General features: G+C 36.1%; 1 protein-coding gene across 3 annotated transcripts in view; it reads left to right on the top strand.

The window, feature by feature from the left end:
• Angpt1 (angiopoietin 1) overlaps nt 1-18,805 on the top strand; it is a 252,311-nt gene that overhangs the window by 195,207 nt on the left and 38,299 nt on the right. For all 3 annotated transcript variants that reach the window (NM_001286062.1, NM_009640.4, XM_006520323.2), the window contains exons 5-6: nt 5,266-5,393; nt 13,514-13,615. In NM_001286062.1, coding sequence (NP_001272991.1) covers nt 5,266-5,393; nt 13,514-13,615 — 230 coding nt within the window. The remainder of the gene's footprint in view (nt 1-5,265; nt 5,394-13,513; nt 13,616-18,805) is intronic.

Genomic DNA, 18,805 nt, shown 5'->3' with positions numbered 1-18,805 from the left:
GTGATGCCACAGTGCTCCAATGTTTTATTTTTTTATTTATTTATTTTATTAGGCATTTTCCTCGTTTACATTTCCAATGCTACCCCAAAAATCCCCCCTACTCTTCCCACCCCCACTCCCCTACCCACCCACTCCCACTTTTTGGCCCTGGTGTTCCCCTGTACTGGGGCATATAAAGTTTGCGAGTCCAATGGGCCTCTCTTTCCAGTGATGGCCGACTAGGCCATCTTTTGATACATATGCAGCTAGAGTCAAGAGCTCCAGGGTACTGGTTAGTTCATAATGTTGTTCCACCTATAGGGTTGCAGATCCCTTTAGCTCCCTTTTTAATCTTTTTTTATTAGATATTTTCTTTATTTACATTTCAAATGCTATCCCAAAAGTTCCCTATACCCTACCCTGCCCTGCTCCCCTACCCACCCACTCCCACTTCTTGGCCCTGGCATTCCCCTCTACTGGGGCATATGAAGTTTGCAAGACCAAGGGGCCTCTCTTCTCAATGATGGCCAACTAGGCCATCTTCTGCTACATATGCAGCTAGAGACACGAGCTCTGGGGGTACTGGTTAGTTCATATTGTTGTTAAATTAATGCTTTCAAGTATGTCTACTTTTACAAGAAGTTTAAAGCCTCTGGAAGATAGCCAAAGACATTGAGCCAGTTTCTGGATCATTCCACAGCTCAGAATAGCTGATGCCTCTTACATCCTCTTCCATTCATTCTCTCTCTCTCTCTCTCTCTCTCTCTCTCTCTCTCTCTCTCTCTCTCTGTGTGTGTGTGTGTGTGTGTGTGTGTGTGTGTGTGTGTATGGCTATGTGTGTGTTGTGTTATTTACTTTGTCCTCCTCCAGGCTCCACTGGTCTAATGAATCTAAAAACTTCTGTAAAAAGTTTATCACTGTATCTGACACTTGTAAAGTTCAACAAATTCATCTTTTTTATTCTTTCTTTGCTTCTCCCAATTTTCATAATATCTAAGCATTACACTAAATTTCAGAACACTCTAATATTTAACAGTGAAATTATTCAAATGATAAAAACCAAAATATGGTCTATGTATCACAATGCTATTATTTAATATTAAGGATCTTTGAATTTCTACTATTAGATAAAGATTTCAGCATACCCTGAAATTTCTTCTGGCTTTTTTACTTAAAGCAATTATTATACCCCAATTGACACAATGATTGAAATAAGCCAATTAAGTTTTATAAGAAGAGGCCAATTCAATAAAATCTATAAAGGACCAGATAACTTTGGCTTTTCTGGATTTGATAAGCTACAGGGTTTGAACTTGGGGAGAGAAAGGTCATAGCAGCTACTACTCCCTGTGGACTTCCATGTTTCAGTTGTATTTATTTCAGAAAAGTGAAGGGAGTGTAACGTTGCCATTACCAATGCTTTCTACGATCATTACGTCAGTGATAGTAATTATTATTTCCCTAGCATTATTGTTCTTGACTCCGCTTAGTTTGTGATTTACATGCCTGCTCTCAAAATATGTAGAACTACTTTATAAGTTGATTAATTTTAATGAACACCTTGGAAGTCAATCTACCTATTTCAATGCATTCTTCTTTATGCCCCAAATATAAAATAAAAATACCCAAAATATGCAGTGGATGAATCTGTTCAATTAAGTTTATTTTTTTTCAATATTTTAACATCCAAAAATCAAAGTTTTCAAGACAAATTTTAATGATGTAGAAGAAGCAGTCTAGTGTTTGGGAAAAGAAAGTTTCTCCTGGACAGAACATCTATCAGATTGTCAAAAATGCTGATTAAAACACAGATCAAACCAAAGATCTATGTCACACACATTACTGTCACAACAAAAATGTAACCATAGTATATTTTCCTTGGTAAAGAATTTATGCTACTAATTTAAACCTCACTGACACAAATCCCACAATGTAATCCAATAGACAACCTTTCCCCTCCTCGTGTTTGTGAAAGAGCTTCTCTGGCACAGCACAGCCCTTTCACCCACATCTTCCTGAAGTGGAAAAGCAAAGGACACAGGAGGTGAAGAAAGGAGGAAGGGGAGTGTGCTCCCCTTAAATAACCACATGCAGGAGTACAGGAAGTGGTGTGTTCAATGGGAGAAACATTTTCTTGCTAGATAAACGACTTTCTTCTTTTCTCACCCTAAAAGGGAAACTGAGTTTCCTCTATGGGTTTCTGTTCACCACATTTTCCTGTGTTTATCATCCTCATATGCTATAATAAATTTCAGGCAGTCTTCCTACACAGTACTGTTCAGGGCATTCAATGACGATATTTTTCACTTTTACACTAAGAAGGGATCAAGTATAAAGTGTGTAGAAACAATTGATTTTGAAAACTAATGGCCCAACATACAGATTTCATAAGTAAATCCTACCAAACTGTTTCTTTGTTTTTAGATATGGCGTTGTGATACTCAGTGTTACTAAAAATGGCTTTTTTAGTAAACATTTACCTATATGTTTTAAATGTTTCTTTGCATACATTTAGAAAAAACAAAAACAAACAAACAAACAAGCAAGCAAACTGAGAACTATGCTTCACTGTCAAAGCTTCCAGTTTGTGTACTCATTCTGTGTTGACACTGTAGTTTTTTATAATGATGCTTAAATATTGCTTTGAATATAACTATGCAAAAACCATTAGCACAGGCATCAGTTGCATATAAAATGATGAGTTATTAAGCATTTTATTGTTTACATTATGGAAATGTACCTCACACAAATACTTTGCTTTCTTGGAACACAATCTAGCAGTTTAAAGGGTTAAAATATTTACATTAACATAACTTATTCTATAAATATTAGATTGCTTATTACTTATAAAAGAAAAATGTGATTAAGTTACACTTAAGTCAAGCCAGTATTTTTAGAGCCTTTTCATGTAGTACAAATCTGTTTAATAACAGTTACTTAGAGTGGATATTTGATGTTTTTATTATGTAGGAACATTGTGAATTAAAATGATTGAAAACATATTCATTAAACACAAAATATTACTACAAAAAATTTAATTAAATGAAACCAATTTTTAAAATATCATATATTTGTTAGAAAATACTGTCATTAATGTTTTATACAGCATATATATCTCTAGACAGAAACTTTTAAATGGTCAATTTGTACTTTTATTTCATTTAATGAGAACTTATAAATGGGAAAAGCTCACTGAGTAAAATAAGGCGTTTCTCATTAGTTTCTCATTAAAAAAACTCATTATTAGCTTTTGTTACAATGGAATAGTGACTGATATGGCCAAAGTACTTCTTAAAGAAAGAATTTATACATCAAATGTAATGTGAATGTTTAAAGTATCAAACATAGGCAGTAGTGTTATGTGGGCTTAGATTGAAGAGTTCTAGAAATTAAAAAACTATTAAAGCCAAAGTTATTAAAACAACTAGATTTTGAAAGTATAAAACCGTAGCTGCCAGTGGCTACATGAACTGGGTTCCTGAGAGGAAGGCTGAGGCTGCATGGGAGAGACTGTGAGAGAAGACTCCACTCTAGGTGGGCTACACTGCTGTGGCAGACCAGGTCTGAGCCAGCCTGCTCAAGGCTGGAGGAGGGTACAGTACATAAAACAAGAATCAGGCATGGTGGCAAATGCAGACAGGCAGATCTCTAAGTTCAAAGGCAACCTGGTCTACAGTGTGAGTTCCAGGACAGCCAGAGTTATACAAAGAAACTCTGAAACTCTGTCTCATAATATATATGTATATGTATATATATAAATATGCAATATTATATATGTATTATATACACATATATATTAGAAAGAAAAAAGGGAAAATAAAGTTTATAAATTTATAAGCCAATTTAAAAACCTAGAAAGTTTAACTGCACGTTGTGTGTTATTTAATACCCAGAAGTCAGATCATTGCACAGATGGTACAAAATGAGCAAATTAATAGTATTTAGAAATTAAGTTTAGGAATAAGTTTAGAAATACGTCACCTTAAATTCTAGAAATCAAAAAAGTGTATAAATTTAATTAGAGCTACTCTGTATAGTTTTAAGAGTGTGATAAAGGTACAAGTGGCATGTGGGCAACCAACTTCATTGTGATTATATCTACAAGAAGAAAGGAATTTCTGATACTGTAGATGTATACAACAACAGAGGCCACAAGCCTTAGAGGCAAATATACTATTATGATGTAAAATGGACATAGTATCAAACTGCCTTCTGATTTCATTTTTCTAATACCACTGAAGAAATGTCTTTGTGCAGTGGCTGGTGGTTAATGCAGAAACTCAAAGTTGGATATAGTGCAGAAAATAAGTGTCTGCGGAGGGTTCAGCTGGAAATGGGACATATATAATCAACCCTTTTCACCAAGTCTTGGGAACCATTGGAAAGAGAGGAAGAAATGTTTTTAAAAGGCAGAGGTCAGGGAAGACTGGGACAACCAGTGTTATCCTGGCATTACGGAACCACTATACTCATGGAAGCTATGATTGCCTCCATAAGACCTTCACATGAGGCCAAGCCAGTCAACATTCTAGCACAGGGGAAGCAGGGATTCAACTTCTAAGGGAAAGAGAATTAGTTTTATTTAAGGGTGTGGCTGCTGGCGAGTCAACTATGCTCCACTGGGTAGCCCCACATTGAACAGTATTTAGACATAAAACAATGGACTGTATGAGTTGTTAAAAAAAACAACAACAACAGAACATCAAGAGGGGTGTGAGTGGGAGGCACCGGAAAGAGTAAGGGATGAGTCAATCAAAAGACACTATATGAATGTAGGAAGTTCTCAAAGAATTAATTAGTTTGTACTTTTTAAAGGTTTTGGGATATTTTTAAACCTGGAGTTTGAGCTACATATAACTCATTGAGAACATATACCTAAATGTGAGATTCCCAACAATGAAATAAATAAATTAAACTTTTTTTTGAAATTTAAATAGAACTGTTTCATAAATTGGACAGGAAACATTGACATAAATTGCTAACAGTAGGAAGCACTACATAATCATGTGATTTGTCCAACAGGATGAGGTTTTGAGGATATAGAAAAACCAAAATAAATAAATTAATATAAGATTACTATGTAATTGGAAATTGATCCACAGGGTTTTCTCTCAATTTTTTAACCTTACCAGTTATTTGGTAGGTGGGTATGTTTTAGTTTTTAATATATACAGTGTGGATATTAAGTCAAGACAACGAAGACCTGCTATGTTTGTAATCCATTGGGTGGTAATAATACTGAAGTTCTTATTTATATATTAAAGTTTCTCTCTTTTAAATTTGCAGTTTTGCTAAAGGGAGGAAAAAGAGAAGAAGAGAAACCATTTCGAGACTGTGCAGATGTATATCAAGCTGGTTTTAATAAAAGTGGAATCTACACTATTTATTTTAATAATATGCCAGAACCCAAAAAGGTAAGATCAGAAGTGCTTGTTTATGGGATGGAAAGCAGATCCTGGTTGAATTGCTATATAATCAAACAAATTTGTGAGTTTTTGAACACAATACACATTGGATACACATTCTCTCTCTCTCTCTCATACACACACACACGCACACATGCATGCGTGCATGTCATCTACTCTTTTTCTGTTACCTGAGGGATTCTATTTTTAGGATGATCCATGGACAATGAAACCAATATTCTGCAGACATTCCTCTAACCTCAGTACCTCGGATCTGTTTATTACATAAACTTTTGTTTTCTTCTGTTTCTTGGATGTGCTCAGGCATGCTTGTTGTACAAATTATATGCTGTTTTCACATTTCCCCTCTGTACATAAGAACATATTAGAGTGATCTTCCAAAGTCCCAAGATGTCAGAGAGCAGGCCAACTCCAGGTATTTACAGAATTATTGCTCCTGTTAACATGAAAGGATTGTAGCCTGTCTTATCATACAATAGTGAAAGAATGAGCTCTCATAGATACTTGAATGCAAGTGGGGAGAACATCCCATTCTTCATGTTGACCAATGCTTAAAGTAAACTTGGAAGTAATTAAGCAACATCTTGCTATCCTATCTCTTTTAGAGACCCTCCACTGCATTCGTCCATTAAACATCCATCTATGTACAATTAATTGGATGTCATTCATTTTCCAGTAACTGTCAAAGAACATAAATAAAAAACAGAATTCTCAGTGTAATGGAGAAAATGGTTATTTAGAGTTTATCAAATATTACAGAAGTGTAGTGCTTGAGGTGGCTCTTTGAAGGAGGTTATATAGGGACCTTTAGGTGAGGCAGTCAAAGACACCGGGATCAGAGGCAACAAACCTACCTGTATTTCAACATGCAAAAGTTTTGCTGCATTTAGAAGGCTCAAAGACAGATGACAATTCTTGGATAGAACACTTTCCTCTAACCACCAACCAGGGAATACACAGGGAGTACACTCATGGCTCCAGCGGCATATGTAGCAGAGGATGGCCTTGTTGGACACCAATGGGAGGAGAGGCCCTTGGTCCTGTGAAGGCTCGATGCCCCAGTGTAGGGGAATGTTAAGACGGGGAAGCAGGAGTGGCTGGGTGGGTGGAGAAGCACCGTCATAGAAGCATGGGGACGAGGGATGGGATAGGGGGTTTTCAGAGGGAAAACTAGGAAAGGGAATAACATTTGAAATGCAAATAAAGAAATTATAGAATAAAAAAATAAAATAAAAACCACTTTCCTCTGTCCTTTGTAGCACCTGTTTATGCATCTTCACTTTCTTTGAATCCTGTGAAAAAATGCACATATTTTGACCTTCCATTTCCCCAGGTAACTTTGTAGGACATTTCTGTAATTAGAGTTCTACAAAGAAGGGACTGTGGCATCTTTTTTACAAACATGCCAAGCATGTTTTCTTCACACACTAGGTCCTTAATAAATCAATGAGCAAATGAAGAAAAGCATGAACTAGCCATGACATCATCAGCATGTCGATCTAGTATCACTAATCCCAACAGTTTTCCTGACTTCGGGACCTTTTGATAAGCAAGGGAGTTGAATCTTGGATACCAGTGTGCCACATACTATACAAGGCCTCATGTCCGGTCTAAAGTCCTGGTCCAGTCAAAAGCTAAATCTCTTATACTCCTGTCTCTTGATCCTGATTTCAATAAGGACTACTGGGTATGGCTGTTTTGCTATTTTTCTCTTTTCTTGAGATAATTTTCTTCTTGAAAGAAGCCTTCGGATTTGCTCTATAGGTGGGAGTGAGAAAGATGGGGTAGAAGGCACAAGATGTGGGAAAGACTCACAAATGCTCTTTGATTTCACCTGACATTTTTTTATATGCATTCTGGGCAACATTCTTTGAACCAAGTAATGTGTGACTTAAAAATAAAATAAAACAAAGAATCATACAAAAATATGAATATACAAGAAATGAGAAAAACTGATGGTAGGGAGGGGCATTTGGATATCCTAAAATAAGTCTACACACACTCTCTCTTGAGGAATTCAATGTAAGAGCCAGCCACCTCATTATAATAGGGTTTTCCAGACATTTTGTTGTGTAAACTAAAAGTGTTCTCATTAGGAGTTTAAAGGAATATATATTTTTTCTTTTCCCTAAGAGAACTCTTTTTTTTCCATCATGATTTTTACACACTTCTTTTATTTATTTACATCAGAAATGTTGTCCTGCCCTCCTGTGTGTCACATATGTAGCAGAAGTCTGACACGCCTAATAGAATTCTTCCACAAGTATCAGTATTCATTGATTCAGACTGATTTTCCTACACTTTTTAAGGCTGGTAACACATTTTGTTTGAAATCTCTTAGTATAATCATTTAACATGGCCTTGGAAATAACACATGTTTATGAGTTCATTACAAGAATTTCAGAAGCTGATTATTGAATTTAAAAGCTAATATAAAATGAGAAAATTCATTATTTGTCTTTTCTAATTAGACTGGGGTATGGTCACTACTATAACATAACAGTCACTACTATTCTTGAATATGCTTAGCAAACGCTCATCTCTTTTCTTTTATTCTTTCTGCAATGTTCTCACAAGTTCATCAGAGGTTAACTATACTTGTCTCTAAAAATTAGCAATACTAATATTAAGTGTGTATGATATGGTATATGAAGTAATCAATAAAATAGTTAAGATGACAGAGTACATATGGGGGAACTCATGGCTCTAGCTGCATATCTAGCAGAGGATTACCTTACATGGCATCAATGGGAGGGGATTCCTTTGGTCCTGGATGACCCAGAGTAGGGGAATGCTAGGGCTCTGAGGTAGGAGTGGATGGGCAGATGGGGGAGAAGGGAAGAGATTGGGACGTGTGGAGGGGAAACTGGGAAGGATGATAACATTTGAAATATAAATAAATAAAATAATCAATAAATAAAACAAAACAAAGATAACAGAAAAGAGTGAATAACAGCAAATACTCATCTATTTGGAGATGCCAGGACTGTAATATACCAGAATATCTATCTATCTATCTATCTATCTATCTATCTATCTATCTATCTATCTATCTATCTATCTGTCTATTAAATTGAGTACCCATCTTTTCATATCCTATATTCTAACCATGGTTCCCTTCCCCTACTTCCCAGACCCTACCCCTCTCATCCACCCAACTCCATGATTTCTGCCTTTCTTTAAAACAAGAAAATAAACCAGAATAAAAAAGAATAAGTGAAAACACAGAAACACACACACACACACACACACACACACACACACACACACACACCACCACCACCACCACCACCACCAACAACAACAACAACAACAACAACAAAAAAAAACAAAATTTCAAAAGCCATAATATACAAGCCAAAAAACTGTAACACAAAAAATGCCCAGACACAGTACTGTGGAACTAAAATTCTACAAAATATTACTGAGTTCCTTTTGTACTGGGCCTCTACTGGTGGGAATGGGGTCTACTCTGAAGTGTGGTTAATCCACCCAGTGAGACTGCATTAAAGAATTGTTTTCCTTTGTAAGCAGATGTCTGTTGGAGGTGGCTTCTTAGTTAAGGATGGGAACTCCTGTCTGCTTCCTCCTCTGACCACTGGACCTCATCTGTTTTGAACCTTTGAAGGTCCTGTGCATGCTGCCACAGTCTATTTTGACTGGCATCATAGAAAGAAATGATTGCTAAAGTTTGGAAAGCATTGTTTTAAATGTCATGTGGAAGGCAAAAGCAGTAGTTTAGGGTGATTTAGTTTTTCAAGCAGATAGAAGATGAGAATTCTATCTTTTATATCTTTCTTTTGTTTCGTAGTATTCATGGTTTGTGGTTATTTCACTCTGCATTCCCTTCGAGACACAGTAGTGGGAAACAGAATTTCTCTTTTCATTGCACAAGTGTTTAAAGCCAAATGCCCTGTAGTCAGCTTAGCTTCGTCCAAAAACAAACCATTAAATCATAAGTCTTATTGTAAAATATTAAAAATTTGTTTCTGAACGCATAATTCCTCTAATTCTGAAGAAAGTACTGTAACAAATATGTTAAGCCTTTTCCATTTAAGGTTATTAAAAAATAATTAGCATCCAGAAGGTTAATCATTCCAATTTGTATAAAGCAAAGAAGCGTAAAAACTATGTGAATCAAATTCTCCCCTTTTGTTTGGATTTAAAACTCCGTATTAAGTTAAAAGGTGTTTAATGCTTGAGAGCTTTGACCTTGCCTGGGGAAGAAGCCAGTTCAGCCTTTTCTTGGACAGAGCTAAGCCCCAGTCATAGAATAAATAGATGCAACCGACGTAGCAAATGGAGCACGGCCCCTGTCCACAGGAAAAACATGCCAGATAGCACAGACCACACAAGACCAGCAAATGAACTCTTCAGGACTCTCATGTCTCAGAGCCTTCTGAAATTGATCATTACATGGAATGTCCTTAATATGTTAGGAAGGGACTTTTTATTTTTCTTCTGAATATAGATTTTAAAATTGGCTCTTCTTTCCTTTTTTTTCAAGACTGAACCCAACTTAAGTAGATACAGATTAAAAATTTAGCATGATCAGTAATCATGATAGCAGTAGTAATAAACAGAGCCCCATAATCATGCTTATAAAGCAAATGTGTTGAACATTTGAATAATTTGGTTTTGAACAGGTTATTCTATTCATAATAAATTATAACTAATATAAATAATATTCAATGTCATGTATATCAATACTTCAATTCAATATATATTATGCTAAATTCAAACAATAAATATTAAATAATAAAAACCTGCTTTTTATTATCTGTAAAACATATCTAAGATCTAAGAGCACTTATTCTAAATTCTGCTAGAAGAGTTTTCTGTGCCTTTAATCTACACACACACACACACACACACACACACACACACACACACTCATTCACAAATGAGAGAAAGCAGAGTTGAAGCTTTATCTAACCCTCAAGTCAGCTTAGTTCTATTGTCCCTATAGCCTGTCAATGGCATTTGATATCATTGTTACTGTTGCATGTTCATAAGAATCAGACCATCTTACATCTCTTAACATCTTTCCCTCTGTTTTTCTCTGGGCTTTCTCAAAATGTATTCTTAACACTTAATATTGCAAGTTGTTGTCAGATGCCTCCTTTTAAAAGGAAAGCTGTGTTTCAGGGGAAAAATGTGGGTGATTTAGAATAAAGTATGTAGAATTACATTAAGTAACTGTCTTTAACAACTCATAGCAAAGTTTTCTCTGTACTTTGTAAGTGTACAAATGTGGTGATGACTTTACTGAGTGGCTAGGTAGATTTATAGCTTGGGACACTAACTTTTGTTAGTAGCTAAAGTTCCATAAAGAAATAAATGGGGGTGGAGACAATGGGTAGAATGGGGATGGATAGATAGAAGGAAAGGTAGATAGGTAGGTAGGTGGTGAGTGGATGGATGGATGGATGGATGGATGGATGATGGATAGATGTATGGGTAGGTGGGTGGGTGAGTGAGTAGATGGGTAGATAGATTCATACATATACATACATATATACATATACATAAATAAATACACAACCGAGATTGTTTGGATTAATCAATTAACACATTTTGAAATTTCATTAAGAAACCAGTGACATTACTTTCTCATAGCAGAATATTTTTTTGATATTCTAACTTCTATTACTTTCAAATGTTAGTTGGCCCTGGTGTTTCTTTGGAATCTCTAATGCTCCACTTAAACTCTTTTACCTGAGTTTAGACTTATAGGGATCCTGAAATCTCTTGGGCCAAGGTCACTAATGCCTCCTTCATTTCAAATTTGTAGGTATTTAAAAAAAATACTCATTTAACTTGACTTCTCTGAAATGACTGATTAATTTTATCTCCTTCACAACCCCACATATAACTCATTTTCTTGGGATTCTGTTAGTCACATTTTCTTATCTATGACTGCAGTGAATATTAATTTAATATCTACAATAGGTTACTATGTAAGAAATGATAGATAAAAAATAAAATCAAATATGTGCCCATTCACAACTTACCGGTGTGTATTGTGTATATAGCAATTATTTACTAAAACCTATTCATGGACTGCCCCTTCTATCTCTAAGCACTTTTTCTTTCTTTATTTATTTAAATTTACTTTTAGTTATCTTACTACCAATAAATTTGAATTAGGCATATGAAAGGTTCAAATCCTAAATCTTTGTTACAATCCAAGTCAACTGCTAAGTTCACCATTATTGCTAATTATAACCATTGATAGGCTACTACAAATCTCTGTGTGGCATTTGCAGAATAGATTTAATAAGTATACCTTCATAGGCTGTGCTGGATCAAGTTAGAAAATGCACATTAACTGTTCAAATTATCTGATATAAGTAACCTTGTCATTGTTAATGACACTTCCTTATCCTCCCATTTTCTTGCACATATACCCTTGGTCTGTCTCCAGTAGATCATCTCATCTTTAGCTACCCTTTGATACTCCTTCTATTGAGTGGCCATGCTACATATAACTCAACATCCTAAATGACAATCATTTCTTTTCTTACTCATTAGCTCTTTGTATGAAGTCTATTTATATCACTACTGCTATTATTTCTTGAGATCACTGAAGTTGGAAAATTATGGACTCTGCTGCCTTCTTACCCTTATGAGAGCAATCAGTGTCGAAATGTCAAGGTGTTTTGAGAGCATGATCCATCTTCTATTTATCATAATTTCCTCTATTGTAATATATAGACTCAATGCCAAAGAATGCGTGTTGAATGAAGGAACAAGTGGGTGAATATAGTAGAATTAAGGGGAAATTTGTTAGGAGTCATGGCGAGGACACACAGCAGATGCAGAAAGGTAGAAGAATAGCAGAAGAGTGATCTTGGAAATAGAAATGGAATTTAAATGTATGAATTTGGAGATGAGTCAATTCCTAGGATAATAAAGACATAAGGGTAAGTGTCAAGTTAGAGGAAGAGCCCTCTGGAGGCCAGGTATCCTAACTCCTATGCACACACATTCCTATGCATGTCTTAGTCCCTTCACTCTCAAGACGTAGAGGAAAGAACTCTGCTGTGAATGATGGTTCTTGCCATTGTTTCCATACCCTTTGGCCATCTGTGCTCTAACACAGAGCCAGCTTGCTGGTGGTGCCTCTTGTGTACACTTTTCACCAGTCTTCACTATGCTTGACTATTCCGTTGGTGAACGAATGCTGCTCCTCATATTTCAGCTCTTGAAGAATCAAACTGCCAGATGCACATGTCATGAGTCACAGTGACTGCTTTCCAGAGTAATCACTTTGCAATGTATTTCTGTAAATGCCATTACAGCTGTATGGGGAGAATGAATCAGTTTTAAAATAAATGTTCCTGTATGTAGAGTAATTGAAACGATCATTGAATCTTTGAATGACTATTCTACATAGGGAAGGAAAGCTTGACACAGTTAAGAGGCATACACTCAGCCATATTGTTCATGACTAAAATTGAAACAATTTATTTCTAACAATCCATTCACCAAATTTTGTCCCCTGGGTAATATTGAACAAGCAAGAGTAATTATTACAGTATGCAATATAGTATGCAAGCATGAGTCCTGAAAATACAAAATTGAATATTTTGTTCTTAATTACATTAATATTTCAATAAAACATTAAATAAAATTGAACCGTTATATATTGGCCAAAAAATGATATATAATATTGGGAACATTAGTAATTGTTTTAAAATGTAAACTTCCATAAGTGCCTATTTCAGTTTGAGACTTCTAAGTTTTTCAGGGGGTAATAGAAGTTGATGCTGGTCAGGGCTTTTCACATACCTGATAAGCCTGCTACCACTGACCTATATCTCAACCTCTAAAATTGTATTGTGCTCTGAAAATAAGGTTATACTTTTCAGCCACACAATTTACACTTTTAGAAGTAATTAAATGTTTCTGCTTGAATTTTATCAGGTGCAGCAAAAATGTGAATTGTGGGAGAAATAACCAATAAATATGTGTGAAGTGTAACTGTTTTCCTCTTCTTACAGGACAGTCCTGCCATCCTATTTATATTTTGAAATATATTAGATTTACATGTTTTAGAGATGTATATAATTTCTACTTTCCATTATTTTCCTGTTGTTTCCCAGGTATTTTGCAATATGGATGTGAATGGGGGAGGTTGGACAGTAATACAACACCGGGAAGATGGAAGCCTGGATTTCCAGAGGGGCTGGAAGGAGTATAAAATGGTAAGATGGAAGAATTTACAGTGCCCTTTGATGTTTTATCATGGGTTATCTTCATGCACAATATACGATAAACCCTTGCACTTCTAGATGCTTTTGAGTTATTTAAAATAACAACTCTTAAATTAAAGACATTATTTGCATTAGACACAGAACATTCATAAATCATGTTCACTAAATTATTTCCATGTGTGTAATAGAAAGAACATGTATTATTATAATGATTTGGTGATCTGTTATGCACTCTTGAATTTGTTCCTAGTGGGAGAAACTAGAACTCCAACCCAGGTTGGTTATGTGATCAGGACAGGAAGCTGTTCAGGGCCACAGGTCATGGAGCAAGACGAATACTAGCTGTGACCTCTCTCACACTGTTTCAAGCTGTGGAGCTCTGAATGGGAGTGGCTCCATATAATCTTTGCATGTGACCATCTAGGACTTCTCTCATGGGATTGTCACATTTCTCATGTCAAAGTTAGCATTTCCCAAGTACAGATGTAAACTTTTAGAACCATTTTAAGGGTAGAAGTTTTTCATTATTTTACATTGAAATTTCTTCATAGTTCTTGATTTGGTTTTCTATCTCCAGTAATCCCTTCTATCATGAAATAGATTTCTATTAAGATATAACCCCGGTTCTTTGTTCAACTATACAAAGCAGATGCAGAAGGTAAGCTATGATGTAATACAAGAGGAAGACACTGTGAGTTAAGTGATTTCTCCAGAACTGATCTACCAGTGAATGGCAGAATAAAAACTTGACCTATTTGTACAGACTCATTTCAGGGCTGTGTTTTCAAACTCAGAACTCCCACACTCATGTTTGTGTAAAATCACATAAAAGGAAAGGGGCCTTAGAAACTAAACCACCATTCTAGTTCCTCATAACAATCCTGTAAGATAATGTTCTATGTGTTACATATCCATTCTCTGACAATTGTATTTTCATTATTGGAATGGAATTATTCGTTAACCATTGGAATTTATCCTTTCCCCTCATTTTTAAATAAGAAAAGCTATCATGCTTTATTCAAACTTGAAAAATGTATCACCCCCGTGTCAATTATTTATGGTCTGAGAGTAAAATTAGTTCCGAATTTTTTAAACGTTTTAGCAAAATTGACTATGAAGATTTTCTAAATTAAAAGAATCCATTAGTTAAATGTTCATCAAAGCACAGGGTCAAAAGTGCTACAGCTTTCTCAGAACTTTCTTCCCTTTTTATTTTCCCCTAAAAGCAAACTAGCAAGGTGGAGCTGAGCCTGCATCAGTCTTGCCTACACCTGCTCCCTTTGTGTGGGACACTGGCTTCAGGCTTCCTTGGCTTGAATGTGTTTGAGGAAAACTACACTTGTGTGCATGCAGCATTTCCTCCGTCGTCTTCCTAGTCTCCACTCTGGGGACATTGAATGTAGCTATGACCTTTGACTCGCCCCCTACACCCATCTTGCTGGCTAGCCCAATGTCATTACTTCCTACTGACTGCTACATGTGGCCTGCCTCTTTCCTGATACATTTTCCAGAATTTGGTGTCAATGTCATCAACCCCCCAAAATTACAAAGTAGTTTTTCTTTTCCTTTTTAAGCCCCTCAAAACATGGAAGTTGCAAAGGACTTGCTTCTCAACATTGGCTTTTGCCCAGGGAAGCATTCTGAACTTTGCTGTCTCTTAAGTCTTCCTTAGGAGGAAATCCGATAAAACCTGAGTTACAGACTTGTAAAGGCATTTACTGCTGAGAAAAAAAGCCTGTGGGAGTTCTCCTAATGGGGCATTGATGGACTCTAGTACTCCTTCAGGCCATAGAGACACCACAGTCACCACCAGTCTTCCTGCAAATAAAGCCAATGAACCAGAGAGTCCGACAAACTTCTTTAAGTGGCAGCTTTATGACAGGCAGTCTCTAATGCCCTGGGGACAGACTTGGTTTGTTTTAAAGACAATTATCTCTATAAACAAAGCTTCCTATTGAAAACAACATTTCCTTTTAGCAGCTATGTACTTTCTAGGAGTTGTTGTTTAGGAAAAAAATTCAATGCATCTTTTAAATTGCATTTCTACATGTCTATATTGAAAGAAAGTAAGAAAAATGTCTTTAAATCAAAGTTCCTTTCTGTCTTTCTTGGGCTAGGTGTTTCAGGAGTACGAGGAGATACTTCTAATGTGGGCTTTAATTGTAGAGTAAAAAGAACCTTTGGGAAACCAGACTTATCTGCTTTCTTTAATAATTTGTATGAAAGAAAAATGAAGCCCGTAGAGTACAAGGACTGTGTCTGGTTTCAATTTTGATTCTTCTATAAAAAGTCAATACTTCCTGTGAGCATTATCAGACAAAACAAATAAAGTATCAGAGACAATTATTTTATTAACTTGGAAAAATTGCAAACTGAAATTGAACATTTTTTCAGGTTTTGGCAAAATTAATGAATATTGGTCCTTTCCTCTCGCTGTATTTTAAAAGTATAATGTGACTCTTGAGGCCAATTTGAAGTCAGCATTGTTTTTCTTTAAATTCCAGTGTTTCCCCTTTTATTAAACTACTGGAAGACAAATGAAATTAACCAGCATCTGTTTCATGGCATCTAAGTTCTTTGTGCAAATACGACTGACAGAACAGAACAAACTAATTGCCATGAGCATGCATGGGTGTCCATTTTATTCCTAACAGAAGAATCCACTCTGTCTACTGAAGTTTGTTTATCTCTGTCTCCTTAGCCTCAGAACAGAGTTCTTATCATTTTTAAAAAGTTTTTAAAAATTAATTATTTTATTTATTTACATCCCAAATGTTGTGCCCTCCTGGTCTCCCCTCCCAGAGTTCTTCATCCACCCACCCTCCCCTTCACCTGTGAGAGGTGCCCCACACTCCACACATCCCCCTTCTCTGGAGAATCAAGTTTTTACAGAAAATTTGAGATAAAAGAATGTCTTGTGATAACGTATTGTATACAAAAATAATTAAAAATGCTTTTGAGCTATTCATTACTATATTTTATGAACAATTTGAATTCTTTGTATCAGTCCCATACTCAAAAGTGTCTCCTGGTATGGAGACCATTATTAATATATGATGTCCTGCCTCCTTCATTTAGATAATTTTACCTGATTATTATATTTTTCCTAATTTGTACATAGTTTTTTAATGTCACATTCATATGAATCTTCACCATTATTGCATAGCGAACTTATCTATGGAACTTTTTGAATATACTGCTTTTCAGGCCCACTGCAGACATTCACAATCATATGTGTGTGTGTGTGTGTGTGTGTGTATGTGTGTGTGTGTGTGTGTGTAAGTCATCTCTGTTCATAAATAGCGCACAGCTCTGTCTAGTACTCATTTCCAAGTAAAAGGAGCCATCAGAATTATTAATGATTAGTTATTGATGTGGGTATAAGAACTTAAAATTTTCTTTGCTAGATCCTAAAGCATTTAAGCTATATAGAAAGAGAAAGAGAGAAATAGGGTCAAAGAAGAGGAAAAAGGAGACAGGTACTTTCCCATTAAGACAGGTTGATGCTCAATCATAACACTGACCTCAAAGGGGGTTAGAGACAGTTTATTTGGCTTGGGATCCACAGACTTAGGTTACCCTAATTCTATGTTCCATCATGGAAGCAATGTTTCAAAGTTTTCTATAGTAACAGAAGAAAGAGGTTCGTAAGTCAAGACATATCAAACATGCATTAGTGGAAACATCAGTGAGCAGGATTAGAGCAAAATAGGAGAAGTCTGCTGTAGACCTGAGGTGCTGTCTGCATCGGTAGCCATTTCTTTCATTGGTGGAAACTAGGATTTTGTCAGTTTATGGATTCCAAGATGTTTTTACCTGTTAGTTATAGGACATTAGATGACACTGAAATGAGCAAAGAAAAATCCATCTGGGGAGCTAAAGATGGCTTCAAGATAAATTGTAATTAGGCCCTGGACCTCCAGCATTGCAAACTCCATTATCACCAAATCAGCTAATCAGCTTTGCAGAAGGTTCAGTTTGAAGGGAACACTCTGGGAATTCTTCACAGGCAAGCAGCAAAGACTGAGGAGGGAGTGGTCAGCGTCTTCATTTGTACAAACAGTTGGCTTTAAGTTTTCATTTCTTAATTAAGTTTTTGGGTTAAAATAACATTTGTTCCTCTAAGCAATGCTCAGGTTATCATAACACATTCATGTCTAAAAACTGGTTGAAGAAAGCTATTGATGTACACACATTACATTTCAGCCAAGTAAGGCCCTTGGATAATTAGATCATACAGAGTAGGAGGATACCTGTGCCCTCAAATAACTTGTCATCTTACAGAAGAAAAGCAGGAAGCAGAGAGTGACTGTGTACTGTGACAGATCCTCTCAGTAGGTTTTCCTTAAGTGCTGCTCCTGTATGAACACTCAAGCATCTCAGATAGTTGTCATTTTTATAACACTGAACACTTAACCGCTGATTTGCACATGGGGAAACTGAGTCTCTTAATTGAAGCAGAAAGTCCCACTGAAACTGTATGTCAAAGTGAGTATTCAAGTGTAGCGGAGATAAGGGGACTGGTTACTTAATCCAAGCCAAGCCGTTGTTCCCCACATCAGATATGTGGTGGTGTCTGATAAACTACCCAACAGTTTACTAATGTGGGAACCCACTTCCATTTCCCCCTTTTGGCCTATCTGTCAACTTATTGAGGAAGCAGTTGTTTCTGCTTCATCACACGTGGCCATTAGATGGTTTTCTCCCTCCCCCTACTTCTCCAATATCCATATTGCTTCCTTGTAGTCAAACTGCTCATTTAGAAAGTTTTCTAGGTGAGGTGCATGAAATTAAAATTTGGTTTCCAAAGGCAACTTGCAGTGTTTTTCTCTTCAGTTGCTTCCTCCTGAAAGGAAAAAAAATAAGTTTACAAAGCCAACTGTTTAGCAAGAAATGTTTAAATTTTTAGGAATTCCTTCAGAACTACATGCTGAGAGCAGGAGCAGGGGCTTTCTTTTTTGTAGGAATGGCTCTCATGTTTGTCCATTTTTTTTTTTTTTTGAGGTTCACCCGGGATCGATGCTCTTTCCCCTGGGGAAGCTGGGAGTTTATCCACACAACACTTTCAACAGCATGGAAATATGTGACCTAAGACTTAACACTTCATCATTCCCAGCCTCTCTGCTCACATTTAATATGGTTGCTGATTCTTTGTTTCAATGCTTCATAGCAAAAGGACTT

This window comes from Mus musculus, chromosome 15 (genome assembly GCF_000001635.26).
Source record: "Mus musculus strain C57BL/6J chromosome 15, GRCm38.p6 C57BL/6J".
NCBI lineage: Eukaryota > Metazoa > Chordata > Mammalia > Rodentia > Muridae > Mus > Mus musculus.
Note: the sequence above shows the minus strand (reverse complement) of the source record. Positions and strands in the feature narration are given on the sequence as shown.